At 52.1% G+C, this 24,445-nt stretch overlaps 12 protein-coding genes across 12 annotated transcripts; 5 read left to right on the forward strand and 7 right to left on the reverse strand.

The window, feature by feature from the left end:
* Window positions 1-61: 61 nt before the first annotated feature.
* Window positions 62-3,100, reverse strand: JCM6883_001995 (uncharacterized protein; the record flags this gene model as incomplete). Its single annotated transcript, XM_076631674.1, has 12 exons — window positions 62-143; window positions 220-287; window positions 354-614; window positions 685-745; window positions 813-971; window positions 1,026-1,193; window positions 1,257-1,427; window positions 1,488-1,590; window positions 1,655-1,870; window positions 1,939-2,807; window positions 2,880-2,903; window positions 3,018-3,100. 12 exons carry the CDS (start codon window positions 3,098-3,100, stop codon window positions 62-64), a joined length of 2,265 nt encoding a protein of 754 aa, XP_076488245.1.
* Window positions 3,101-3,474: 374 nt separating this feature from the next.
* JCM6883_001996 (uncharacterized protein) lies at window positions 3,475-6,678 on the forward strand (the record flags this gene model as incomplete). Its single annotated transcript, XM_076631675.1, has 7 exons — window positions 3,475-3,507; window positions 3,564-3,651; window positions 3,714-3,952; window positions 4,012-4,428; window positions 4,506-6,268; window positions 6,335-6,443; window positions 6,505-6,678. 7 exons carry the CDS (start codon window positions 3,475-3,477, stop codon window positions 6,676-6,678), a joined length of 2,823 nt encoding a protein of 940 aa, XP_076488246.1.
* Window positions 6,679-6,904: 226 nt separating this feature from the next.
* JCM6883_001997 (polyadenylate-binding protein) lies at window positions 6,905-7,793 on the reverse strand (the record flags this gene model as incomplete). Its single annotated transcript, XM_076631676.1, has 4 exons — window positions 6,905-6,973; window positions 7,047-7,227; window positions 7,292-7,395; window positions 7,461-7,793. 4 exons carry the CDS (start codon window positions 7,791-7,793, stop codon window positions 6,905-6,907), a joined length of 687 nt encoding a protein of 228 aa, XP_076488247.1.
* A 128-nt stretch (window positions 7,794-7,921) lies between these two features.
* On the forward strand, window positions 7,922-11,271 carry PBP1 (Pbp1p; the record flags this gene model as incomplete). Its single annotated transcript, XM_076631677.1, has 9 exons — window positions 7,922-7,932; window positions 7,996-8,125; window positions 8,228-8,845; window positions 8,900-8,985; window positions 9,043-9,457; window positions 9,524-10,256; window positions 10,322-10,936; window positions 11,004-11,120; window positions 11,198-11,271. The coding sequence occupies 9 exons, from the start codon at window positions 7,922-7,924 to the stop codon at window positions 11,269-11,271; spliced, it is 2,799 nt and encodes a 932-aa protein (XP_076488248.1).
* Window positions 11,272-11,585: 314 nt separating this feature from the next.
* Window positions 11,586-12,398, reverse strand: JCM6883_001999 (PIG-X/PBN1 family protein; the record flags this gene model as incomplete). The annotated part of the gene is made up of 2 exons (XM_076631678.1): window positions 11,586-11,902; window positions 11,963-12,398. 2 exons carry the CDS (start codon window positions 12,396-12,398, stop codon window positions 11,586-11,588), a joined length of 753 nt encoding a protein of 250 aa, XP_076488249.1.
* A 195-nt stretch (window positions 12,399-12,593) lies between these two features.
* JCM6883_002000 (SGNH/GDSL hydrolase family protein) lies at window positions 12,594-14,024 on the reverse strand (the record flags this gene model as incomplete). The annotated part of the gene is made up of 8 exons (XM_076631679.1): window positions 12,594-12,706; window positions 12,771-12,835; window positions 12,902-13,194; window positions 13,258-13,382; window positions 13,502-13,510; window positions 13,582-13,607; window positions 13,683-13,755; window positions 13,829-14,024. The coding sequence occupies 8 exons, from the start codon at window positions 14,022-14,024 to the stop codon at window positions 12,594-12,596; spliced, it is 900 nt and encodes a 299-aa protein (XP_076488250.1).
* Window positions 14,025-14,139: 115 nt separating this feature from the next.
* On the forward strand, window positions 14,140-15,590 carry JCM6883_002001 (uncharacterized protein; the record flags this gene model as incomplete). Its single annotated transcript, XM_076631680.1, has 2 exons — window positions 14,140-14,157; window positions 14,217-15,590. The coding sequence occupies 2 exons, from the start codon at window positions 14,140-14,142 to the stop codon at window positions 15,588-15,590; spliced, it is 1,392 nt and encodes a 463-aa protein (XP_076488251.1).
* Window positions 15,591-15,848: 258 nt separating this feature from the next.
* Window positions 15,849-17,362, reverse strand: JCM6883_002002 (uncharacterized protein; the record flags this gene model as incomplete). The annotated part of the gene is made up of 3 exons (XM_076631681.1): window positions 15,849-15,863; window positions 15,948-17,252; window positions 17,315-17,362. The coding sequence occupies 3 exons, from the start codon at window positions 17,360-17,362 to the stop codon at window positions 15,849-15,851; spliced, it is 1,368 nt and encodes a 455-aa protein (XP_076488252.1).
* Window positions 17,363-17,460: 98 nt separating this feature from the next.
* Window positions 17,461-19,087, forward strand: JCM6883_002003 (uncharacterized protein; the record flags this gene model as incomplete). The annotated part of the gene is made up of 5 exons (XM_076631682.1): window positions 17,461-17,678; window positions 17,746-17,858; window positions 17,930-18,025; window positions 18,086-18,157; window positions 18,228-19,087. 5 exons carry the CDS (start codon window positions 17,461-17,463, stop codon window positions 19,085-19,087), a joined length of 1,359 nt encoding a protein of 452 aa, XP_076488253.1.
* Window positions 19,088-19,715: 628 nt separating this feature from the next.
* Window positions 19,716-20,737, reverse strand: JCM6883_002004 (uncharacterized protein; the record flags this gene model as incomplete). Its single annotated transcript, XM_076631683.1, has 3 exons — window positions 19,716-20,303; window positions 20,374-20,467; window positions 20,529-20,737. 3 exons carry the CDS (start codon window positions 20,735-20,737, stop codon window positions 19,716-19,718), a joined length of 891 nt encoding a protein of 296 aa, XP_076488254.1.
* Window positions 20,738-21,181: 444 nt separating this feature from the next.
* Window positions 21,182-22,685, forward strand: DSC3 (Dsc3p; the record flags this gene model as incomplete). The annotated part of the gene is made up of 7 exons (XM_076631684.1): window positions 21,182-21,541; window positions 21,601-21,990; window positions 22,055-22,172; window positions 22,239-22,325; window positions 22,386-22,488; window positions 22,552-22,591; window positions 22,656-22,685. The coding sequence occupies 7 exons, from the start codon at window positions 21,182-21,184 to the stop codon at window positions 22,683-22,685; spliced, it is 1,128 nt and encodes a 375-aa protein (XP_076488255.1).
* Window positions 22,686-22,845: 160 nt separating this feature from the next.
* Window positions 22,846-24,383, reverse strand: MSS51 (Mss51p; the record flags this gene model as incomplete). Its single annotated transcript, XM_076631685.1, has 4 exons — window positions 22,846-22,894; window positions 22,957-23,617; window positions 23,687-23,899; window positions 23,960-24,383. The coding sequence occupies 4 exons, from the start codon at window positions 24,381-24,383 to the stop codon at window positions 22,846-22,848; spliced, it is 1,347 nt and encodes a 448-aa protein (XP_076488256.1).
* Window positions 24,384-24,445: the final 62 nt, after the last annotated feature.

Consider the following 24,445-nt stretch of genomic DNA (forward strand, 5'->3'; position numbering starts at 1 on the left):
AGAGTACTCTCTCGGCTCAAGACAAGATCCTCGAATCGAGGGACGAAACCATTGTCGTTTTTTAAAAAGTGAAACCGGTACTTTGATCTGTGAGCGCGTTGTCGAGCCAACTCCAACTCGATTGACCCGGAAACAACGAGTCCCTGAATCGCGAGGCAGAAGGATCGCGGTCAGAACCGCTCGAATGGGAACAGAAAGGGGAAACTCGAGCGAGCTTACCAGTAAGTTCCGTCATTTCGCAGGGAGGTGACGAGTGTGTCGACGTCTGGATTGAGTAGCTCTTCGCCCTGTCGCGACAGCGAGAACAGTGAGGTTCAAGACCTCGAGCTCAACGCCGAAAGAGAACGGCTTACAACGACCCCAAGTTCTTCGAAAGGATTTACTTGCGCAGGCAAGAGCGGAGGGATGGCACTCGATGTTCCGGGCGACCCAGGCCGAGTTGGCGGACTCGAGCGAAGTCCGAGGGGGTGGATCGAACGAAGAATCGCTCGGAAGAAACGCGAAACGTACGCAGGGATGTTGTCGCCCTCGGCGTGTTTTCTTGATGCGGTGTAGATCCGAGTCAAGTAACTGACAATCGTCGCCTGTACGCTCGGACTGACTTGCGAAAAGAGCTGGATAAGCGGGTCAAGCTGTCAGCTCGATTCGACCGAATAAGCTAGGACCTGACGGAAGAACACTCACTTTGCCCAGCATTTCACCGAGTCCCATGAGCTGAATCGATATATTGTCCTGCATCATCAAGCTAAGCGAGAGGGAATGAAAGGTCAATTATCGGTCTGCCCTACGACAACGAAAGCGACCAGACCTACAAGACAGGCGATTCTCCGGCGGTGAGATCCTCGAAACAGTCGATCAGGGATCCACAGCGCGAGATGAAAATCGAAAGGATGATCGCATCGTCGACTCCAGCTGCGACTAAGCAGCTTTTGCCGACTTGGACGGAGGCCGAGAAGAAATGGAACCGGATTCTGCAAGGTCATGAGGTCAGCATAGACTAGAGCCGAGAAGGAAAGCGAACGAACTTGTGTTGAGCGAGGTCTGGCAATTCTTGATGAGACGGTGAGTTGCGATCGAGGTATCTCGCGTAAACTTCGGCGAGCTTTTCGTTGACGAGACCGGCGACTGCGCTCGCGATGACCTTTGTCGGTGCACCAGCGATCGCAGGTAGCAAGTTCAGGACCTCGAGCAGTCTACAGACAATGCGTGAGCTCTGATTGTCACTCGTAATCGTTTCGAATGAGAAGTCGACTCACAAGATCGAAGCACCTTGTTCCCAATCGTCGCTCACTCCATAAGGTTTCGTTTCTTCGAGCCAAGCGAAAATGTCGACGTCGTGTACGGAAACCATCCGAGTTTCGTAAACTCCGCTCGTAGAGTACGAGAGCTGATACGAGATGTCGAAGCAGATCAAAGTGATCCAAGTTCTAGAGCAAGTCGAGTCAGCAGGACGATTTGTCTTCTGCGAGAGCAAAGGGAAAACAGACCGTTCTCGATCCAAGATCAGTCTCGCTTCGTGTTCGTCGGCAGGTAGAGGAGTCGTTCGCTTGACATGTAAACCGAGTTGATAAGCAGCCCTCAAGGCGAAACCTGAATGAATGATGACCGGTTCATCAGCCTCGAATAGGATAGTTATCGTTCGAGACAGACTCACCCGTTCTGATCCAAGCACTTGAATCTGTCGGTTGTTTCCAGTAGATCAGGATCAAGCACGCCTGAATGAGCCCGATGTGTACGTTCGTCCCTTCTCCAGTTCCGCGTACGACGAGTTGTTGAGCGGCCAAGAGGAGCGTCTGGTAGAGATCGGGACGGAAGAACTTGGCGGAGACTGCGAGTATCGAAGTGAAGAGAACCGTGGACGTCTTACGAACTATGAAGAGGTTTCGACCGATGTCAGCTCCCGGTGCAGAACGGTCAAGAACGCGAGAGAAAACGGACCAAATTCCGGGGTGTGCAGCTTTCGATCGAGCAGGATGATGAAACAGTTGAGCCGAGAGTGCCAGAGTTCGAATAAGTGCCCTGCTTCGAGTGAGCTCAGAACGTGAAGGTCGATCGGATCGGGATGAGTGGGAAGCGGAGGTTGACTAGGCCTTAGCGTGTTGGGCACTCCGAACGATGACGCCTTTGTGGCGGCAGCGTCGACGAGAGATCCAGCGGTAGATTGGTAAAGTCGAGATGGCGAAGACTGCGAGGCTGGGGACATCATCGCGTGACTCGCTGTCTGGTTGAAGGAAGAGGTTTGTGAAGAAGCGTTCGATGGAGGGCGAGCCGGAGGCCCGAGAGATGGCGACAGACCGGATTGAATAGACGATGGGTTTGTAGGAGGTGGAGGTGGACCGAGAGGGCGTGGAGCTGTGTAGGGAGAAGCGGACGGGAATGTGGGAGGTAATGGAAGCACGGGAGAATTGATCGAGGAGTAATGATGTGACTGAGGAATCGGGGCATGGAGATAATTGAGAGGTGGAGGAGGAGCCGAACCAGGTAAGCGAGACGTCGAGGCGATCGGGGAGGGATAAAAGCCTTGCTCTGATATTCGATTCGTCGAAGCCGATGTCGACGAGGCATCTGAGTTGTAGGTCATCTCGCCTCTGCGATGCGGATCCATCAGTTGATCGACCTGATCACCGCTTTGCGACGACTGTCGTTCCCGTAGAGCGAGCTGTTCTTCGCGCACGAGTGCTTTCGGCTTTCGTCCTCGTCGTGTCGCCGACTTGTATTCGCAGGGTATCTTGAGCCGTGCACACCTTGTACAAACTTCTCCTCCGGATCCAGTGGGAATTTCGCCGGAGGGAAGACGACAACGGACCCTGCGAAGAACGGAAAACGAATCGATTGAGATTCTGCTGCTTAGGCTCACGGTTAAAGGAAAGTGGGCTCACTTGATGGTTCGACACCCGGCACAACTAGATTGTCATATAAAGATGTCGAAACGTCAGTCTCGGTCAAGGGAGCGATAGAGAGGTGCGGAAGCCCGAGGGAAACTTGAGAGGGATTCCTTAGGACGAATGGAAACTCACGCTACTTTGCTGAACAGCTTTTGAGACTTCTCCTTGTTACCTAGCGAGTGCTGCTCTTCTGCATCTCCTCCTGTAGAACTCATTTGAGTCGAAGATCCGTTTTGAGCGCCTGATGCTTTTTACGCCGGTGAGTTTGTGCGGGGTTCTGGAAAGGGCCGGTTTCTCGATCTTCTTCGCGTATTGGTAACTCGTCACTTCAGAGATCGACGTCGATAAGATTAACCGAGAAGTCGTGGACAGTGGGAGAGGAGGAAACCCTGAGGCTGATGATTTTTGTCGTTTCCCACTCACCGCTGAGTGTCTCCGACTAGATCCAGCTCGATCCGTTCGCCTGAACCAGAGCAGAACCTGAACACAGAGCTAAAGCCGATTTGATAACGCCCGAAAGCCCAGCAGGACAGCGAGAGATTCTCGTCATCAATCAAGAGTTTGAGGGGAACCGAGTGCTTGAGAAGAGATGGAACGAACGATCAGGTCCTTGACGAGACATGTAAGCCATCGATAAGCTCACCTGATCCGGAACTGAGCTGACGAGCTTCTGTCTAGTACCCTCGACGAGACGAAACTGTCGTCCAAGTCCTTGCCGTCGTTGATCGCTTCGCTGGTCTACTCAATCCAGAACAGAGTGATTTCAGTCAGTAACCTCATCTGTACGATCCTGCTAGCCCCGGCCTTACTAACGCTTCAAAATTACAGCTTACGACGATGGAAGAGTTGAATTACTTCTCTCCTTGACTGGAGTTCTCCCTATTCCGATCCAAACGAACGTCTACCATTGTCCGATTGTCTTCTGGCTACCTCTCGACTACCCCTCGACCCCTCCAATCGTATTTATCCTCCCGAGCGAAACTTTGGCGGTTCGGAAAGGGAAAAACGTCGATGCGGGAGGTCGAGTTAACGTGCAGTACCTCGAGCAATGGTCGAGGAAATCAGAGGTGAGTCATGCAAGAACGCATAAGACGGCACGAAGGCTCACTCCATGTTATATCTGCAGGGGTGCTCGTTGTTATCGCTCATCGAGGAATTGATTCCAATCTTTTCCGCCCGCTATCCAGTCACGACGATTCAGCCAAAAGCTCCAGCTCCAGCTCGTCCTTCACCTCCAGCGGTATCGCAGACAATACCCGTAGCTTCTTCCTCGTCGACCTCTCCTGCGATTCAAGCGATTCCACCCCGACCTCCGCTTCCTACTGGCTCTCCCGCAACGCATTCAGCTGACGGTTCAGCCGTTCGACCGCCTCCACCTCGGCCACCGCTACCTGATCAGTCTGTCGTGAATGGACGACCCGCATCTGTTTCAGCGGCGGAAACTTTGAGGAGACCTCCTAGTTTCACTAATCCGGTTACGACGAATGGACTTCCTCCACGGCCACCACTACCTCCCGGCTCTGCGATGATAAATAGCTCTTCGGTAAGTCCAAGCTATTCCTGACCCGCGACAGTTTTCCGTTTACTTGACGAGTTTGTCTTTTCTCGCGATGAAAACAGACGCTTCCCCCTGGTCCACCTCCCGGCTATCGACCGCCACCTGCAGCTACCAATTCGATACCGCCTTACAGTATACCCCAACGATCCGCAACACCCGCTGCATTCAGCTCGAGTGAGACTCGTCTTCCTCCTCATCCAGCTGCGTTCTCTCGAGAAGCTCCGCAACCTCCCCTTCCTCCTCAAGGCCCAGCACAACAAGGATCCTCTAACCCTCCACTCGGACCTCCTATCGCCGCGCCTCATCCCGACGACCCGAGCAGACGATTCTCCTCGCCTCCTCCTCCTCTTCCCTTCCCTGGCACTTTCTCTCCACCTCGCCCTTCTCCTGGCATCGCTCGAGACCGCCCCGAAGCAACCACTTCTCGACCTCAAGGACACCTGCCGCCTCGACCCCCCTCTCCGACCGCTTCGACTGTTCGAGCGTTTTCTCCTGCGCCTTCTTCTGTCGGCGTTCCCCCTTCGAACTCGATCCCTTCTCCCCGAGGTCAATCTCAGTACGATCCGAGACTAGCTGTGCATCAACGGTCGGATTCATTCGAGTCACACCCTTCGAATCGTTTCAGTCGCGAATACGCAGATTCGAATCGACCATATTCGCCGAGTCCTTCTACCATCAGACCTCCTTCCCCGCCTCCCGCTCGATCACAACAAGCTCGAATGCGACCACCGTCGATGCAACCTCCAACTGTACAACCTTATTCTCCCGCGAATTCCCTCCCTCCGACAATTCGACCTCCTCTACCTCCTACAAGCGACGGCCGTTCGCCACAGATCGCACATCCCTCGCAACGGACATATCCTCACTCTTCGTCGGGAGCGAGTGTAGCTTCAATGAGCGAATACGACGCTGAATATGGCTCGTATATGCCTCCAGCGCTCTCGTCGACCTCTATCTCGGTTACTAGAGATGAGAACGACCATTCGCGCAGAGCAGAGTCGATATCATCGGGAACGGAAAGGTTGTCATTAGGCAGGGAGAGACGAGCGAATCCAGCTTACGAACCTTATCAACCTGCGACTCTCCCTTCCGACAATCGAATTCCGCATCCTCCTCGACCTCCTTCAGCTGTATTCGAACCTACCGTCGAACCTCGCAGTGGTCGATACGTTCCCCCCTCATTCGACTCGGCTTCACAAATTTCTTCTTCCTACTACTCTGCCGCCCCGACCCCGCCAACTTCTCGTCTACCTCCTCCCGTCAGCTACGCTCAATCACCAGCTCCAGTACCTCGACAAGTTATGCGAAACCCGATCCGAAAACCCTTTCCTCCTCCTCCTTCCTCGTCGACTGCCTCTGCCTCGGTCAACATTCTAGACGCCGGCGAAGATCTCGAATCTCCCACATCTGTCAACGTTCCGACTTCTCCAACGTCCGCGTCAATCCAGGGAGCTTCGAGACCTGCACGCTCCACTGCCTCGAAATCGCAAGCTCCTCCTCCGATCCCGCCCAACCCAGCTCTCCTCGCGCTTCGAACTCGTCTCCATTCGAAACTATCCTCGACTCTCTCGACACTTCACTCCGAAACAACCCAGAACCATCTCGAACCTCTCTCGTTGATGCATTCGGATCTGTTAAAAGCGGTCCCTGCGATTGAGGACGAGATGGCTCGATTACGAGCTGTTCGAGACGTTTGTCTCAACGTGAGGAATCGATACCAGGAAGTCGTCGAGGAAGGGGAGAAGCGAATGGGAGAATACGAAAGGAGAGGAGAAGGAGTCGACGTAGATGAGATCGTTTGCGGAAGTACCGTGGTTTACACTCAGTGCGTTTCTCTCCCCCTTCTACACTCTTCCTATCCTGACGAGAAAGCTGAGACGGCGATGAACAGGTTACTGGATCTCGTAGCGGATGATTCAGCCCTTGAGGACACCATCTATGCTCTCGGTAGAGGTCTCAACAGCGGTACAGCGAACATCGATCTCGATCAATTTCTCAAAGTGAGCTCTTCCCTCCTCTTGTGCGTTCGAGCGAAGACTGACACGCCCTGGCCCTCTCTAGCGCGTTCGAACCCTCGCGAGGGAACAGTTCATCAAACGGGCTACGATCAACAAGATCCTGTTAGGACTGGCTATTCGACGGGAGAGGAATCAACAAAGGGAGCGACAACATGCAGAGGCTAGTAGCCGGAGTGGCAGTGGACAAGGAGGGAGAGGCACTCCGACTGTCATATGAGTAAGCTGGAATCCAGATACATCGAAACAGTCTCTTCGCATCGCTTCGATCACTAGTTGCCTCTCTGACTCGAACGAATATGTTCTGGTGAGATCAAATCTAGATGGTATAGAATATACAGGTCGTCGAGCAGCTCGATCGGATTTTTTTTGCGGAAGCGGAAAAACTAGTAAACAGCGAGAGAGGATGGGGAAAAGTACACAGGATAGGAGTGGCTCGAGACAATCTACCACGTTCCTCGTCCACGTCCCCTGAATCCACCTCGTCCTCTTTGATACGGCGAGAATCCACCGTTCTAGATATTTGCGAGAGAAAGAGATGTCAGCCAACCTCGTCCGACGAGCGAGCCCAGGAAAGTCGGAGCTCACGCCTTGGTATCCTCCACGGTAACCTCCTCGTCCTCTCCCTCGGCCGCGTCCACGAGCCGACATTCCAGGCAGATTCGTTCGTTTCGGCGTTACCTTGAGCAGTCGACCACGGAACATTGATTCGTTCAACAGCACAGCGTTTGCTACTAGTGAAGGTTCGGCAAACTCTACGTAAGCGTATCTATCACGCATGCAAAAGGGTTCAGTTCAGGATCGAAGCGTGTAGGTGAAAAAGGAAAACTGACCCTTTCGGACCCGTGAACTTGTCAAAGAGAATCGTGACTCGGTTGATCGTTCCACATGAAGCGAAATGTTGTTGGATTTCTTCGGGAGTGGCAGCATAATCGACCTACAACGCGATGACGGAATGAGTCTCTCATGCGGAAAGAGAGAGAGGGAACGAGAGGATCTTACATTTCCAACGTAGACACTCCTTTGATCCGTCGCTTCTCGATCCTCATCCGACATTGCTACATCTCCCTCTTGTCCTCCACCGTTCGCAGAAGCCTGAGCTGCCTCACTCGCGGCAGTCAATTCCCTCAATTTCGCTGCTTCAGCCTCCATCTCTGCCACTCGTGCCTTCATCGCTGCGATCTCTGCTGCTTCAGCGTCATCGTCTCCTCCACCGGTAGTCGTTGAAGGGTTGTTGGTTGTTGTTGATGAGAGAGGGGCGGAAGAAGAAGATTCCAGGCCAGAGGGTCGTTCGTCGTCCGATTCGTTTTCTCTACGGCGAGGTTCAGCAGACATAATGGAGTTCTGGGTCGAGCAAGTCGAGTGAGCGATACGAAGAGTGGAAGAGATGAACCCTTCTGTAATTCGCACTGCTCTATTGATCTCGAACCTTACCCTCCCTTCCTATTTCTCTTCACCTCAGGATGGCCGCCAAGTGAGTCTAGGGAATCGAACGCGCTTCTTAATGAACACTAACGAATTATCGGAACGTGCCTAGGCGACCAGCAGGAGCCCGTCCTTCCACTTCCACTTCATCTCCATCTCCCTCCCCCGGAATCGCTTCGAACGGGATATCCTCTTCGAAACACGCTCATGATCGACTTTGTTTACTCCTCCTAGTCCTAGTCGTGAGCTCTACTTTCATCTCTTGACGCGCCCGCGCTCTCTAGAGTGAGGGAAAGTCGGAACCTTTCTCAACATGTCATCACTCACGTTCTCTCTCTGTTCAGGGACAATCCGTCGTAGCTACTTTGAAAGGGGGGGTACGAGTACAAGGGATCCTTAGTGCAGCTACGACCGATGGAGAAGTTTCAATCTCGCTTCGTCAAGCCGTCTATCTCTCCAACAACCAAGATTCGACACCGAAATCCTCCCTCATCATCAACGCGCGGGACCTCGTCGAAGTAGAAGCGAGCGACGTCGTACTCGACCCTTCGACCTCGTCCTCGTCGTTATCTTCTTCAACCGCTGGAGCAAACAAAGATTCGTTCCGAACCGATACCGACATTTCGGGTCTCCCTCCTCCTTCCCGACCGCGAGAACGCGATCTTCAAGCTTGGTCATCTGGAGCAGAAGGTTGGGGAGCAGGTGGAATCGAGGACTCGGCGGCAAACGGAATCGGAGGATTGTCTCTCGACGATGATTTCTCAAAATCGACAAATGGCAGACGAGGAGGGGGAGGAGGAGGAGGAGGCGGAGCATGGGATCAATTCGCTGTGAACGAACGAATGTACGGACTCAAGACTGATTACGACGAGGAGATTTACACGACGAAACTCGATCGGAACACGAAGGATTTCAAGGATCGAGAAGCAAGAGCTGCTCAACTCGAGAAAGAGATTCTCAAGGTGAGCCTCTCAACCCACATCTTGTTCTTCACTCACTGACAAGTTCGGCTACAGGGTACTTCGGGTCTCGCTTCGAACGCTCACATGGCAGAGGAAAGAGGAGAACAAGTCGATGATGGCGATACCAATGAGGAAGATCGGTGAGCGAGAGTCTTCTCTACTCGTATTCGTCCTACGTACTGACTGCTTCGTGGCAGATACGGTGCGGTACAACGAAATCCTGGAGCCTACGTTCCTCCCGGAGCTCGAAAAGCTGCTCTCGCCCGACTTGGAGGCGCAACTTCGCCTAATCCCCCTGCAGCAACGAATGGCAACTCAACTCCTCCTGCCCCTTCTTCTCGACCTGCGGCGCTCTCTGCAAATCCTCCTACCCTTTCTCGAATCCCTCCGACCGTTCGTATCCCAGGTTCAGCAAATTCTCCCGCGAACGCTACCGCTCCTCTTCCTACTCCCTCGAAACCCCATCCTCCTGTCGACGAGACTTTCAGAGATTTCGTTCGAGAGGAGAAGGAACGTTTGGAAAAGAAGAAAGCGGCTTTACTTCAGCAACAAGCGAAGGCAGAGAAGGACAGCAGGTTAAGGAGCTTGGTTCAATTCAGTCAGAGCTTCAAGGTGAGTCTATCAGAGTATGACTCACTTACAACGAGCGTAAGCCCTGATCGAATTCGTTGATTTCAGAACCCTTACCCGATCACGGACGAAATCGCCAACATGATGCACGGCAAAAAATCTCCTGCTGGCGAAACTCCTTCTTCGACGAAAGCATCTTCGACTACCGTCTCTCCTGCTGCTGCTCCTCGTCAACTGCCTCCTTCTTTCGCCACGAATGGAGCCAAACTTGCCCCTCCGTCGTCGACTGCTCAACCTCCTTCTACGGGAAACAAGGGACCATCTCCCGTCGCAAAGAAGTCGATCTTGTTGGCCGATATTCCTCCATTCAACCCTGCCAAAGCTGCAGCTCGTCAAGCTGAACTCGCTGCTCAAAAAGCTGCGAAAGAAGGAAAGGAAGGAGAATCAGTCGTTCCCACTACTTCTTCCCCATCTACCGCTCCTCCTACTGCTAGTACCTCGAACTTGACTCCTCAACCTCCGAAGAGCAAGATCAGTGCGACTGCAGCTCCTTTCGTCTTCAAACCGAACCCGAACGCGACTTCCTTCACTCCTGGTTCTTCGACTACCGCTCGCAAACCTTCCGTCGTACCCAGTGCTTCTCCCCTTCCCTCTCCGAAACCTCAACCTCAGGCGGTACCTTCTGCGTCTGGCTCGACTCAACCAGCACCGTCTTCGTCTCCTCCGAACCCTTTCTTCGGCACGAAACCCCTCAAACGAGCTGGTTCGAGTTCCCTCAACGTCAAGGAAGATTTCACGCCCTTCAGATTGAACGCTGTTTTGCCCGATCCTTCACAAGCTGGTTAGTCCCGTGTTTCAAAAGTCTTGCTCTCTGCGGACATCGTGACTGAACGATCTTATTCCCAGTTCCCTCTTGGCCGTTCACTGGCAAACCTTACCGATCGATGTACCCTCCTCAAGCTACTCCCCTCTCGCTCGCCGACGAACAAGCCGCGTACCAAAACGCGATCGCAGCTCAACAAGCTGCGATGTCTCAAGTTGTCGGACTTGACCCTTCAGTTTCTCCCGCTCCTCCCACGATCTTACCTCCTCACCACCCTCATCATTCTCATCACCAACAAATGTCGATGCATCCTTCCGCTGGGGCGCCTCCAGCTCCTCCTCCTCCAGGTTCTCAGGCCGCTGCAGTCGCGATGGGGATGGCTCCTTACCCGGGAATGAATGTCCATCCTCAACATCAACAACAAATGGCGATGATGGCCGCTGCCGCCGCTTCGGGAGGAGGAGGAGGAGGACTGAGACAGATGTACCCTCAAATGACGAACGCGGGACAAGGTCAAGGTCAAGGGCAAGGTCAGGGACACCCTTCGTCGAGAGGTGGACAACAACCTCAGCAACAGCATATGGCTCACGCTCATTCTCATCCGGGTCAAATGGGTTTCGTTCCTCCTCCTTACCATCTGCAACAAACGATGAGTATGGGAGGAGGATTCGCGCCTGGACAACAACAACAAGGACATAGTGCGCTCGAATATCTTTCTTCTCCCGTTTCGATGATCAATCCTGACTTTCTCTCTCGTTTTGATAGTGTTCACTTCCCCTTCTATGCAACCTCAACCCACTCCTACTCCCCCCGGAGGCCCTGGAGGACCTCCTCAACCATCTCCTCGTTACGCACCTTATCACCCTTACTCAGCCGGAGCTAGTGAGTCGAGTATGCTCTCCCTTTCTTGATTGCTTCGATTCCGTGCTAACTCTGTCCCTCTCGCTCTGTGTGTTTAGACGGACCGCCTCCCCCACCTGGATCAGTACCTCCTCAAGGGTTTATACCTCAGCAACCTCAACAAGGACAATGATTCCGACTCTCACGTCGTCGAGTGAATGAAAGGAGTGCAGAGTCGCAGGACGACTGAACGCGTAGAGTGAATATCAAGGAAATAGGATAGAGCTTGAGGGACGAGTCGAGGAACGCTCGACAAAGAAGGGAAGGAAGGTAGTGAAAGAAAAATCCGTATTGCAAGAAATACCTCGAAAGAGGAATTGCACATCCACCGGCGTTCAGAGAGCAGTAGAAGAGTGAGCATCGAGAGTGATCCTTGTAGATGCGCTCGCTTGCGATGCCTGAGAATAGTTCAGCTCTCGTCGGACTGAGAAAAGCGTTGAAAGGTTTTCATTTCCGCTTCTTTTCCTGTTCCACCTTGTTTCCTATCCGAGACTCTACAGCGAACATTGTCCCTTTCCTCCTCGAAACACTCACTGCGATGCAAACAAGGTAGCAGAATCCCAACCAAACTATCGAAACCGTCACAGGTCCGACAAACTCGGAATGCGATGCGATTCCCGCCGGCAGTTCTACGCTGAGATTCGACGTAGATGGCAGTGGTTGACAGGATGAAGTAGGAGAGTCGAGGTAGTGAAGTGTCGAGTTCGCGAGAGAAGGGAAGGAGAAATTGGAGGAAAGTGAAGCAGGGGGACATCCTCGAGGCGCTGCAGGCTCATTCATTCGTCTCAGTTCTGATTCTAAGCTGATTCGTAACGAGAGCTCACCATCTGGACAAGCCCAAAACACTCTCGGTTGATTCATTTCGACTCTCACTCGGTCCTCTCCTTGCTCACCCTCCTTTCTCCGGCGCTGTTTGACCGGTGCCTGATATCTCATATGTAACGGTACTTCGACCTGCACTTCTCCCGTTCCAAGTGCCGCGTCTTTCGATAGTTGAATCAAGGCTGCCGCTTCTCGAGCTCTCCATACCGGTCCCTCGAGGTCCCCTTCGCGCTGTACTTCAACCAGTCCATCCTGAGAGCCTAATCTTCCTTCTGCGTGGAGTTGAGCGAGTTGGTAGCGGTCTAGGATGAAGGAGGGAGGAACGGAGATGAACGCGTAAAGGGAGCAGGATGACGATGGGGCGGGCAAGGGCGGTATTGAAAGATGCAGGGTCGGGTGGAAACCTTGTATGGGAGATAGAGAGGCCGAGATCGACATGATAGAGTGAGGAGTACAGAGCAAAGCGTTCTTTCGCAAGATTGCGAGAGAAGCTTTCGCTTTCCTCGTATCTCTTTGCTCTCTTTTTCCTTCGACGAGCAACGTACAACGGGGAGACAATATTTCTATTCCAATAACAACCGCTCGAGACTAAGAACTCTGGTTAAGAACCTAGATTGTCCTTTGTTTTTCCTATCAGTCCTTGAACTTTTGAGCTTCGGGGATACAGTCCTCCCAATGAGGGAAGATCTGCGGTAGTTTGTCCCAGTGGAGCTCCGGGAGTTGATCGACGATCAATTTTGCGATTTCTATCGCATAGGACCGAGTCAGCGAGCTGTGAGTAACCATCAGATTTGAAGCCTTCGTTCTGACCGTAGGTGACCACCTCGTAGCCCGCTCCCGTCAGATGCAAACCGTCAGACAAGTACTTCTCCAACCTGTCACGATGGATCGGAGGTCAGTAGAGAATCAAGGTGCAGGGAAGAAAGAGAGACAGGATTTACCCTCCCTCTGCTTTCGCTTTCTCGTCGATTGCCGTCCACACATCGACCGAATGTACTCCTTCTTGTTGAGCTACTTCGTTGACCGCTTGAGCGTATTGACGGGTCATCTCGGAATCTCGATCGGGCACTCGAGGAGGAACTCGAGAGGTAAGCTCGTTGTTGCGAACGTCAGCGTCGACGGGAGGAGGCGTGATAAGGATAGGGATCGTCGAGGGAGAGTAGTAAGGCGAGTCGGGAGATCGAACGAGGTCGAGAATCGTTACTAGGTTTTTCTTGAAATCGTCGAGAGTGACCTGAGCACGTCGGCAATAACAGTCAACTGCGACATCTCGAGAGCTACTAATTGAGTGACTCACATGCTGAGGGCTCGTAGGAAGAGCGGCGTCGTTTGCACCGAACCAAATGAAAAGCATTTTGATCTTGGGAAGACGTTCTCCGACGCGAGGCAACCACTGCTTGATGATCGGGAGACCCCATGCAGCTGCGAGTAGTTACGTACATGGTCAATGTAACGGAAGGGAGAAGGAGATGGAGATACGGCGAATAAGACGTGAGATTAGACCGTTTCCGCAAAGCTCGATTCGAGACGAAGAAACATACTGTTGTAGCCTATCGACGAACGACACTTGGCGATCAGCTTCGGAGATTTCGTGTGCATTGAGTCAATGACACTAGCTCACCGGAAAGACCTCGGTTCATGACATCTCTGCAGGCCGACGAACGAGAGAAATGAGTTCGGATCCTCAGACACACCGCACTCTTCACGTTGACAGTTACTCACAGCTTCCTCTGATACGCAATAGCCATTGTTGATCCAGTTCCAGCTGGAACCCAGGCTCCCTGAGTGATTGAATCTAGATAAACAGTCGCTCGTTCCTCGTCAGCCTTCGTCTGATCCCATCATTCGGAGAGACGGAGGGGACTCACCTCCGAACATGACGATCTGATCCATGAGTACCGACTGTCCAGGATCTGCTCCTTTCGTGTCGGCGGAAGTGGGGGACATGATTTTGTTGAAGAGAGGTAGAGGGAGACTGGCTGAAGGAGAGGAGTTGAAGTAGCGAGCGTAGATGAGCGATAATAGAGCGGCTAAGATTGGGGCAGAGTAGACAAGTCGCGACATGCACTGAGGAGAGTAAGGGTCAAGAGCCTGTTCGAACTGTCGAGAGCTCTCTCTCCTTTCCTTCACCCGCAATCGATTACGTCTCCGGCCGGATAGCATCAGGACGTGTGTTGAGATGTCTGGAAACCCTCCAGTGAGTATCCAGGGCTCTCAACAGCTTCTCGCGTCACTCAACTTGCTTCATCAAAATAGCGAACTTCCCTCTCTCATCTGCCTCCCGAACTCCTCGCGGACGTCTTCGACTATGCGTACATAACCTCGAAACCCCCTAGTGCTCCAATCAGTCGCGCGCTCCTCCCATTGCAGCGACAAGCTCTCTTCCGCCGAATTCAAATTTCCTCCCACTCTCAATTCCAGCAACTCATGCAGGCTTGCGACAGAAACTCGGGATTGGGAAGATTGGTAAAAGTATTCGAGGTTGAGAAGATCGATCCGGAGAAAGGAGAGTCGAGGAACGATCGTCAAACGAAAGGCTTCATTACGAATCTCGTCAACCTCGAAGAGCTCAAACTCGGTTCGCGTTCGACCTCTCTCGTTGATCTCGTTCTCTCGATCCGCATCGCTCGTTCGAACCTTCCTCGTCTCGAAACCTTGAAACTCGTAATTCCCTTCGAATGGAAGAAGCCTTTCGATTCAAAAATCTACCGTCATCTGAACGAGTTCCCTTCCCTACACCGTCTTGAATTCTCAGATACCACTACCACCAACCCCTTCACCTGTAGTCTAGAAGGAGGACAGAAGCTCGCAAAGATCACGGAACTCGTTTTGAAAGGTTTCCTCGTCGATACTCCGAGAACTTCTTCGTTCCTTGACAATTTCCCAAACCTCGCGTCGCTTACTCTCGATACTCTCGGCAATTATGATCCCGACTACTCGAACCTCGTCGCTCTCCTTCCCGAATCTCTTTCTTCCCTAACTCTCCTCATTGTCGACTTCTATGATGATTATCTAAAAGCCTGTGACCAACACTTCCCTCGTCTCGTCAACCTCGAGTACCTCTACCTCAGCGAAGGGACCTTTACCGAAAATCTCATCGATTCTCTCCAACAACTCACAAAGCTCAAAACTCTCGGATTTGGAAGAGGCGCGATTCTCGATTGCTCAAAACTCGAAGAGATGCTCCTTGGACCGAATCGACTCCCCTCTATCGAAAAACTCATCTTTGATCAAGTCGAGGGAAAGACCGGATGGAGGATCTGCTTCGACTCTGATGGAACTACTCTCCATCCAGATTTCGCCAAATATCCGTTACACACTGGTCCCGGATGGAGTGTCCCTAGATGGGGGAAGCATCCGAAGGGAACGCTTCACGAGGGAGATTGCATCAAACTTGTCGAGAGGATCAGGTCGCAAGGCGTCAAAGTCGAGGGAACTTCGATTGAAGCTTTCGGGATCTTGGACGAATGGGGAATCGAGTCGAGCTCGTGTGTGATCGCTCACGGAATTACCACGGGAGATTTCTCCGAATGCGTTGAGATGTTTGGACAGGAGTATGTAGACAAATATCTCCTCGGGATCGGAATGGATGACGGCCCTGAGCAATACGATGGATTGGGCGATCTCTGAATTTCTGGCTTGTTCTCCGTTTGTAATCCGTTGTATCTTTGAAGTTTTATCTACAGACAACCCTCTCATACGCTCTACTTCTGCACCGATTACTTGAAATGGCCTAGCCAGAATGCTGTATCTACAGAAACGATATATGATGATGCTGAAAGAGAACGACCCACGGCGACCAATGAAACTGACGAAAAAAAAAAGGGGAAAACAAAAACCCTCAAACTCTTCCAGCTTGGCCCACGGTACTCCTCGCTTCCTTTCGGTTCATTGAACCCGATCCTACTGAGAAGAGACGGATGAATTTGTCAGAGCGAATGCTGGGAGAAGGGAGGAGAAATCTGATCATCGTGGCCGAAGACTCACCTCGAAAAAATGGTAGCGATGCAGGTCGGTTCGATATTCGGATACGGTGAGATAGTCCGTATAATCAGAAGGGGTGGTCGGATCCGCCTGAGGTCGTCCATATCGCCACTCGTCCTCGCGAAATTCGGGTTCGTAAAATCGCAACGCCGCATCGCACGCTTCCCTAACCAACTCTAAGCCCTCGAGAGCGACGCCTTTCTGTGCACAGGCCTCTGCGAGTTGGTCGAAACAGTTGCCATCCCCCGGTATGTCAAAGTTGTCGTCTTCGCTTTCGGCGTTGTCTCCAGGCGACTGGGGCTCCGTAAGAGTTGACTTCTTCAAGACGATTCGATGTAGATATGGGAGAGCCTGAGACCCCTTGACGAGTCTTTGAAGTCTCCCGATGTCGAGTTGAGGCCCGGCGAGCGTAATTGTTCGAAGTTCGCGAAGTCGAGCAAGCGTTCTGTCGATGTTGCAGGAAAAGTTCGAGTTGACGAGTTCGAGGGTGTGGAGACGAGTGAACCGGCGAAGTTCTCGGTTGATTTGATCTTCGGGAAGGAACTCGGCCCTGTCGGGCTCGCAGAGGGAAAGGGTCTCGAGTCGATCAGGAAGGAGGGGAAGTAACGCCTCGAAACCTCCTCCGTCTGGCGCGTATCGATCTGCCACTAGGTGGAGGTGGAGTAGTCGAGGACAGGCATTGATCAAGACGGACGTACACGTAGTCCCGGAACCTTCGATAGAGAGTTTCTTGATCGGGAGCACCGTTCCCTCGGGACTAATGCATTCCGACACGAGATCCCACTCCTTGATCCCCAACTCGCTCAAGTTCGGAAGTGCTGCGATCCAGTCGAAATCGTCCAGGTCGAAAACGGTTGTTCCTATCCTCGGTAGACGTAGCGAGACTTTCGTAAGATTCAATAGTGGAACCGGGGCGAAGAGATTGCAGATCGCAATGTCGTCCATCCATGCGTCTTGACGGAATGTCTTCAAGTCGGGAACGAGGCGGAGCAACCGACGGATCTTGCGAGCGACGGTCCCCTGAGGTCCTTCCTCGGGGTCAACGCAACCGGCAATCCTCAAATCGAGGCTCTTGACTTTGCTTGCGAGGTCTTGCCGTTGAGAGAGTAGTGAAACGAGTTGATCGAGCTGATCCGGATGCTCTAAAAGTAGTCGATTGAACAGGCAATTTCGGGTGAAAGGAAGTAGCTTCTTCGAGATCGGTTGTGGATGGACGTAGTAATACTCCGATTCGTTCTCCATGCCAGGATATGCTAGGAGGAAGATCTCATCGAGGAGTTCCGGGGGAAGGGAAGATAGCCGGTCGACCTAGGGGAGAGGAGAGGTAAGATTAGCTGCGACAGACGTCTCGGAGAAGAGGCAGAACGTACGACATTGTCTCGTGCAGGCGTTAGGAGTAACCTAAGCGAATCTTTCATCTCTTTGAGCGAATCGTAGTGAAGAGATCGGGAAGAAGAGATGAGAATCGTTGTTTCCCTTCTCCATCTCATCTTCGATTCGACGTTACGACTCCTCGATGGCTCCGGGTAGATCCAAGTCATCGCAATCGAATCAGCGGCTCAAGGTGGTTGTCCGACGATTACCTCCCGACTTACCTCCTGCCGTATTTTGGAAGACGGTCGAGCCCTGGGTTCAACGAGGAGAAGCACAGCAAGATGGCCAGGGTGCCGAAGAGGACAAAGAAAGTCGTTCGGTGGCATGGAGCGAATTCAAACAGGGGATTGTTCGGAAGCCGTGAGTTGATTCTCGTCTCTAATGGTCAGTCTCGCGAGGAGCTTATCCTTGAGAGTCATCGCTGCAGAGGGAAAGACAAGGACTCGATCTATTCGAGAGCTTATATCACATTCAAAACTCCCGAAGCTCTCGTCGCCTTCCACAGAGGGTACGACGGATGGACTTTCAAGGACAAAACTGGTCAGTTCGCTATCCTGTCCCTTCGTGGAGCTCGTCCCCTTAACGTACTGACATACCCTGTCAATACGTAGGTACTATCAATCAAGCCGTAGTTGAATTCGCGCCTTATCAGAGAATGCCGACTGCACCTTCGAAACCCGATCCGAGGCAAGGCACTATCGATCAAGGTCAGCTAGACTGCAATTCGGAGTTCACCTACGAGAGCTGACCATGTCGTCTCGAATCAGATCCCGCTTTCTTGGCGTTCGAAGCCGCTTTAAATGCTCCTCCTGATCCAAACGATACTCCAGCAGAAGCAGGTCAGTTACCCTTTCTCTCTCAGCCATCCTTGAAAATCTATTGACTCTTTTATCCTCTCGTTGTGTCTAGCTCCCGTGCAAGATCCGAAATCCACTCCATTACTCGAACATCTCCGAGCGCAAAAAGCTGCAGCTCTCGCGACTCGCAAAGCAGCATCGGCCGCTAACAAGAAAGCGAAAGCTGCTTCGAAAGAAGGGAAAGAAGGCACAGGAGGCGGAAAGAACGGGAAGAAGAACGGAAAGGAAAAGAAGAATGGGAAAGGAGGAGGAGGAGGGAAATCGAAAGAAGGCAGTCGAAGCGGGACACCAGTTCCGCCCGTTGGCGCTGGATCGAAGAATCCGAGTCGTACTGCCTCTGGATCCGGAACTCCTCGAAATCCGAAAGCGAGGGAACCGCCTGGAATCGTTTATCCTCCTGGTTCGGTCGGAGCCCAACAACAAGCTGCTGCAGCTGCGAAAGCTCAACAAGCTCAACTAGTTCGTCAACAACTACAACGTCAACATCAGCAACAAGCTTCTCGCACCGGTTCAAGTTCTGGAGGAGGAGGCGCGAATCCTTCTATTCAACCGTCAACTCCTGCTAAAGCTCCACCAATGATTCTCAAACGACAACCAGGAGCTCCTTCTTCCTCTCAACCCCCCTCTGTCAATATCCCTTCCATGCCTCCCGCGTTGCTTAAACCGCACACCCCTTCTTCGTCTTCAGGTCAAATCCCTCAAGGACCGAAAGCGGATGTCGCAGGACAAAAGAGACAAGTTGGAGCAGCGATCGGAGCGGCTTTGAACGAAGCAGCTGGGCAAGGTCAGAGAGGGAGAGGAAGAGGTCGGGGAAATGGGAGAGGCGGAGGAGGGAACCCGAGAGGAGGAAGGGGAGGGAGGGGACGAGGTGGAGCTACGGCGACTGCTGGAGGAGGAGGAGCGCCTTCGTGAGACGCCCTCGTCGATGCCGACCTTTGGACCGAAGATTGCCAGTCGAGACTTCCACAAGTCGAGGATTCAATCCGCTTCTTCCGCTTTACCACGCCGGTTGCTTGCTACATCTTACCATCTACCCTTTGCTAACATTCATCGACAGGCCCAATTCTTACTTCTCTCGAAGTCAACTATCTTCAGCCTCTTTCCTTCTGCATTTTCGATCTCTTCGACCCCGTCCTCCACCTCCACCTCTCCAAGTCACGAAAGCTCGTTGATGAGCGTTGCAGGCGGACATGTACGCGGAGGAAGCAACAAGAACTTGTAGACTCAGTCCCGGATCCGTTGATAGCGAGAAACTTCAGGCAAATTAGTGCGACCGAAACATTCGAGATCCAGCGAGAAGAGGGCCTTGAGACTCTCTTTCGTATTCCGGCGACTCTCGCTTTCGTTATGCGACAACAACGAGAGTAAGGATGGCGAGCACAGCTCAAAAGCCGAAAAGATGGTTTCCAACATGACAACATACAAAATAGATAGAGCAGGAGGGGGGTTTCGTGACGAAATAACAGAATGAATGAGAAGAATGATAAATAAAATTGGGCGTCCAGCGTGGTTTGAATCCAGTCCCTTTTCCTGTCTCCCCCTACATCAACAGACTCATACTGACCGCCGCAACAGACGCGATTCCAGCAAGTAATCCTCCCGTCTTGATCGCTTGACTCGAAGCACCGGAAGTCGAACTAGGTCGAGAAGCGGAGATTCCCGTAGCGGTTCGATCGGACGACATGGTCGAAGTGATTGCGACGGCTGATGCGGTCGAGAGAACTGTCGAAGTTGCGAGTTCAGGTTCTTCGCTCGAAGAAGAAGAGGATTCTTGTTCCTCTGAAGTCGACGAAGAAGACTCCTCACTTCGACTTGACGAAGAAGACGAGGGACGAGCGGGAGTAGTGGTGGTGGTGGTGGAAGAGGATGCAGGGGAAGAGGAACGAGTGACAGTTCGAAGAGGAGAGGTCGTTGTCGAAGAAGCTGGAGTCGAAACGGGAGGGTTCGTTTCGGTATGAGGAGACCCTTGTGATTCTTGTTCGGTCGAGCTTGAACTGGAGGAGGAGGAAGAAGCAGACGAAGGAGAGGAGGAAGACGACGGTGCGGAACCTTGGAAGGATTCGATCGAGAAGGGACCAACGGTCGTGTACTCGAAGGAAGGGTCTTGAGAGTTGACGATCTTCAGCTCCTGGAATCGAAACACAGCGCTATTGTCAGCGAAACGTCCAGTTTTGAGGCGAGGGAAAACGAAAACTTACGTATTCTCCCGTGTTTGATCGAAGCGCGACGCCTGAAGGGAAAGTGAGGCTCTCTGAAGTAAGGTCGACTTGCGAGGCTACAGTAACAGTAGATCTGTGGTCGAAGATTTTGTCAGTTAGCTCACGCTACTCGCGAAAAATTATCTTCGACCTACCCAGATCCGCCAAGTCCATTCGCCTGAAGAACGATGTCACCAACAGCAGCACCTCCCGCTTGATAATGCCAAGTGATGACCTGTCCCGGAGCGGCTTGCCAATCTGTCCCAACTTGAGGCGAAGTGAAGTAGGTTGCTGAGACGAGTTCGAGTAAGGCGAGGAATGCTGCCGAAGTCGTGAGGTAGGAAGTGGTCGTAGTGGATCTCATTGTAATTGCTTAGTGTGATCGAGATCGAGGTAGCGAAAAGAAGGAGCTTGAATAGACGTTGAGTGAGGAAGAGAAGAAAGAGAGAGAAAGAAGCGAAGTGACAGAAGCAGACGAAGCAGCAGAAGGATTCTAATTTGGCTCGATCAGGCTAAACGGCACGACGATTCGGAAACGGCGCTAGAGCAGTGTGATCTACGGAGAAAGATGTGTGATAGAAGGAGATTGAGGAAAGATGGCTGAACAGCTCGCCATTTCTCCTATTCGAGGCAATTGGCGGAATCCTTGTCTTTCGTAAGCTGTGACGCCTTCTCGGCATAGGTGTAGGAGAATGCTGAATGAGCGACTTCGAGAGTGAGTGGTGGAAGCGAAAGAAGGAACGCGTGAAGAGAACCCGAGAATGATGAACTCATACACCTCCTCGTCATCGTCAGTAGAACGCCTGAGATGCCCTCGAGTAGTCGGTACAGCAGGGTGCCTACCGCGGACGACGTCCAACCTTTCACCACCGGCGATAGCTCGACGTCTTACCCTCCCCCTCCCCGGAATCGCTCTTGCCTCTCTCCTCCGACCCATTCTTCGTCCGACTTGCCTTACTCGAGGACCTACACCACCAACCTGAAAGGGAAGAGGAAAGGGAAAGCAACGGACGACTTCTTTCGGGATGAAGAGGACGATGAAACTTCACGTGTCTCTTCGACGCCGAAAGGGCTGAACTTTTGTGTAAGGTTCACGGACGGAACGACAGAGGATATAGTAGATATGTATGTCACGGAGAGAGAAACCGTCAGAGACGTAAAGAAACGAGTGAGCACGAATTTCTTCGTTTTCCGCTTTCTGACTTGACTGATCTCGCCTGTTTCTAGCTGAGAATGATACGACCCAACTCACTACAAGATGAAGAACAACGACCTCGACGCTTGAGGTTGATTCAACTCGGGCGGATGCTGGTCGATGGAGTTTTCCTCGTTCCTTACACTCTACAACTCGCTTCGAACCGGAAGAAACTCGAACAAGCGACGAACGAACGAGAAGGGATCGTAGAGAAAGTGGGATCATTCGTCAAGGATGCAGTCGGGCGTGATGGGGCAGAGGATGAAGAGAGTCGGCTCGAGAAAGGTGAATTATTCGATCGCAAGGGGAAAGGGAAAGAGAAGGAATCGAACGGGACGGAACAAGCTGAGGAACAGATCTGGTTGCATTGCTCAATCGGAGATGTGATTGAGGACGAAGAGGTCACGAATGAACTCCCGTCGGTAAGTTCTGATTCGTCCGAGTTTGATTCTCAGAAGAAGCGGAGCTCACCTGATTCTGTCACAGGTTGATCAACAAACGACACCGCTTGAGGGATTTGATCGTCTGAGGGAAGCTGGGTTCTCGGACGAAGAAATCGAGAACATGAGAGCTGAATTTCGAGAAAGACGAGGAGTTCAAGCTGGTGAGTTCTCCCTTCCGATCAGCCGCACTCGTCCGTGTGTGGCTGAGCGGCGGTTAGCGAACTCAGACGAAGATGATGCCGAACATCAAAGAGCTCTCGAAGAACAATGGCTATCGGGAATGACGGGAACAGAAGAAGCTTTGGGAGATATGAGTTAGTTCCCTGCCCTTTTCTCAAGCGTTCCTGTTTCAAGCTGATCATGACTTGGATCAGCTGGTACCGGTCACTACGTCGCCCTGTTGAAGGGAGTCTGCGTCGGCTTCTTCATGCCTTTTCTACCTCTGTTCTTCTTTCGAACTCAAATCTTCTCAAGAAGGTGAGCTTCACATTGTATTCTCTCTTCGCTCCAGCATGCTGAACAATCGTCTTGATTCGTCAGAATGCAAATGGCGATCGTCCTGGGAATCCTCATCAATCTCGTAAGACTTCCCTTTCTTCTTGAGCCTAATCAGCCGCAGCTACTTACACCACTCGTCTCAACAGGCTTACGGTCTCTTGCGACTCCTCGGCTAGGCGCGCAAAGCATCGTTCGTAGAGCTCTATCGGCTCGAGCAGGCATCCTTCGATTCCCTGAAGCTTCTCTCCTGTATCACTTTACTTTCGCATTCTCTCGCTCTCCCCTTCGCGATCTCCTGTTGTTGCCTTACGTATCGCTATTATAGCATCAAGCAATCTACTCTTCCTTTTCGACATTTCCATCTCTTACTTCATATCGTTTGCCCCTATCGAACGAGAGAGCGGTACGTCAGCTCGAGAAACGAGAGACGACTTGTAGTAGACTCACCTGATTCCCCAAATTCCCCAATTCGTCTTAACGGCAACCCTAGGGTCAAATTCTGCGATTTCCCATTTCTCACTCGCAAACACATTCTCTCCTGGTGTCAACAACCAATCGAATTCTCCTTTAACTCCTTCCGTCTTCTCCAACGCTACTACATCTCGTTCGATATCGGTAGGACTGAACCCAGTGACGAAAAGGGCACATTTCGTTTCCAAAATCGACAAGATTGAAGAATTCCAATTCGTTTCGAGTTGGGTCTTGAGAGGATCTTGTTCGTCGGGGAATCCAAAACCGGGAGAGAAGGTGAAGAAGACGTCTTGGTAAGGATCGAAAGGACCTAGCAAGTCATGAACTTGCTCGTAAGTCGTTCGGAGGTTCGTTACGGTCGTTCCATCGGATTCGATTCGAGTGTAAGAGGGTACGCCGTAGACGGAAGTAGATTGTTGGTCGACGGCGGCACGAGTGTTGGGGATGAACGCTTCGGGACCAATGAAAATGATGTGGAGAGGGATGGCGGGGAAGAGGTGAGAGATTTGTTGGAGGACGTGAGCGGGGAGAGAGGATTCGGCTCGAGCACCGAGGATGAAGATTCGGATGGGGGCGGGAGGGAGTCCGGCTTTCGCGGCGGAACTTCGTTCGGGAGGATGAAGGGATTGTCGTAGAGCTAAACAGACATTAACAATCCTCAGTCTCGCTCCACTGATTAGGACAGGGTAAGTGATCGACGACTTACCGACAAGGGATCGAAGACCTTCAGGGAGTAACCGTTGATTTCTTAGGGTGTAGGGAGAGTTTTCGTGAAGTACTGAACCGATCGTCATCGGGTATGTGAGGAGTTTGCTGACATGTCTTCTCGATCTCTCTGTTTCGATCGATGGGAAGCCTCGAGTGTAGAGGAACACATCCCAGTTTCCGAACGAAACTGCTTCTTCGTAAGGTTGTTCCGCTACTCAAGACACTTCGAGTCAGTTTCTTCTCAAGAACGGACGATGGACTAGAGGCTCACCTGGTAACTTGAACTCTGTCAACTCCCTCCCACTTCTCAGATCGTGCTCGTCCTCATTCGCTTCCTTCAACCTAGGCCAATATCTTCCGTGATTCTCATCCTCGTTCCATCTCTCCTCTGACGCATGAGTCGGAAATCCACAATTCGGACACTCGAACTGCACATGCTTCTTCTCTCCATACTTCTCGAGCGATACTGGGCAGTAAGCGAGTTGTTGAATCCGTTGACCTTTTTCCCTCATCTCCTTGAACGGCGATTGCGATAGAGGGTGGAACAAGTCATCTTGAGAGAGTAGAGGTTTCGGTTTGTCGGTAGCCTTCGCTTTCTTTGATCCGAATCCGAAGAGCGATCGTCGAGAGTTTTGGAAAGATGAAGCGGGAGAAGTGCGTAATAGCCGCGTCGGATGGCTCAAACGGGACGCCATAGTACTCAGAGACTATCTCGGTAGTACTCTAAGGGTCGAATGAACGAAAAGCGAGTGATGGG

Source organism: Sporobolomyces salmoneus (genome assembly GCF_050403485.1).
Source record: "Sporobolomyces salmoneus JCM6883 DNA, S_salmoneus_JCM6883_v1_ctg19, whole genome shotgun sequence".
Classification (NCBI taxonomy): Eukaryota; Fungi; Basidiomycota; class Microbotryomycetes; order Sporidiobolales; family Sporidiobolaceae; genus Sporobolomyces; species Sporobolomyces salmoneus.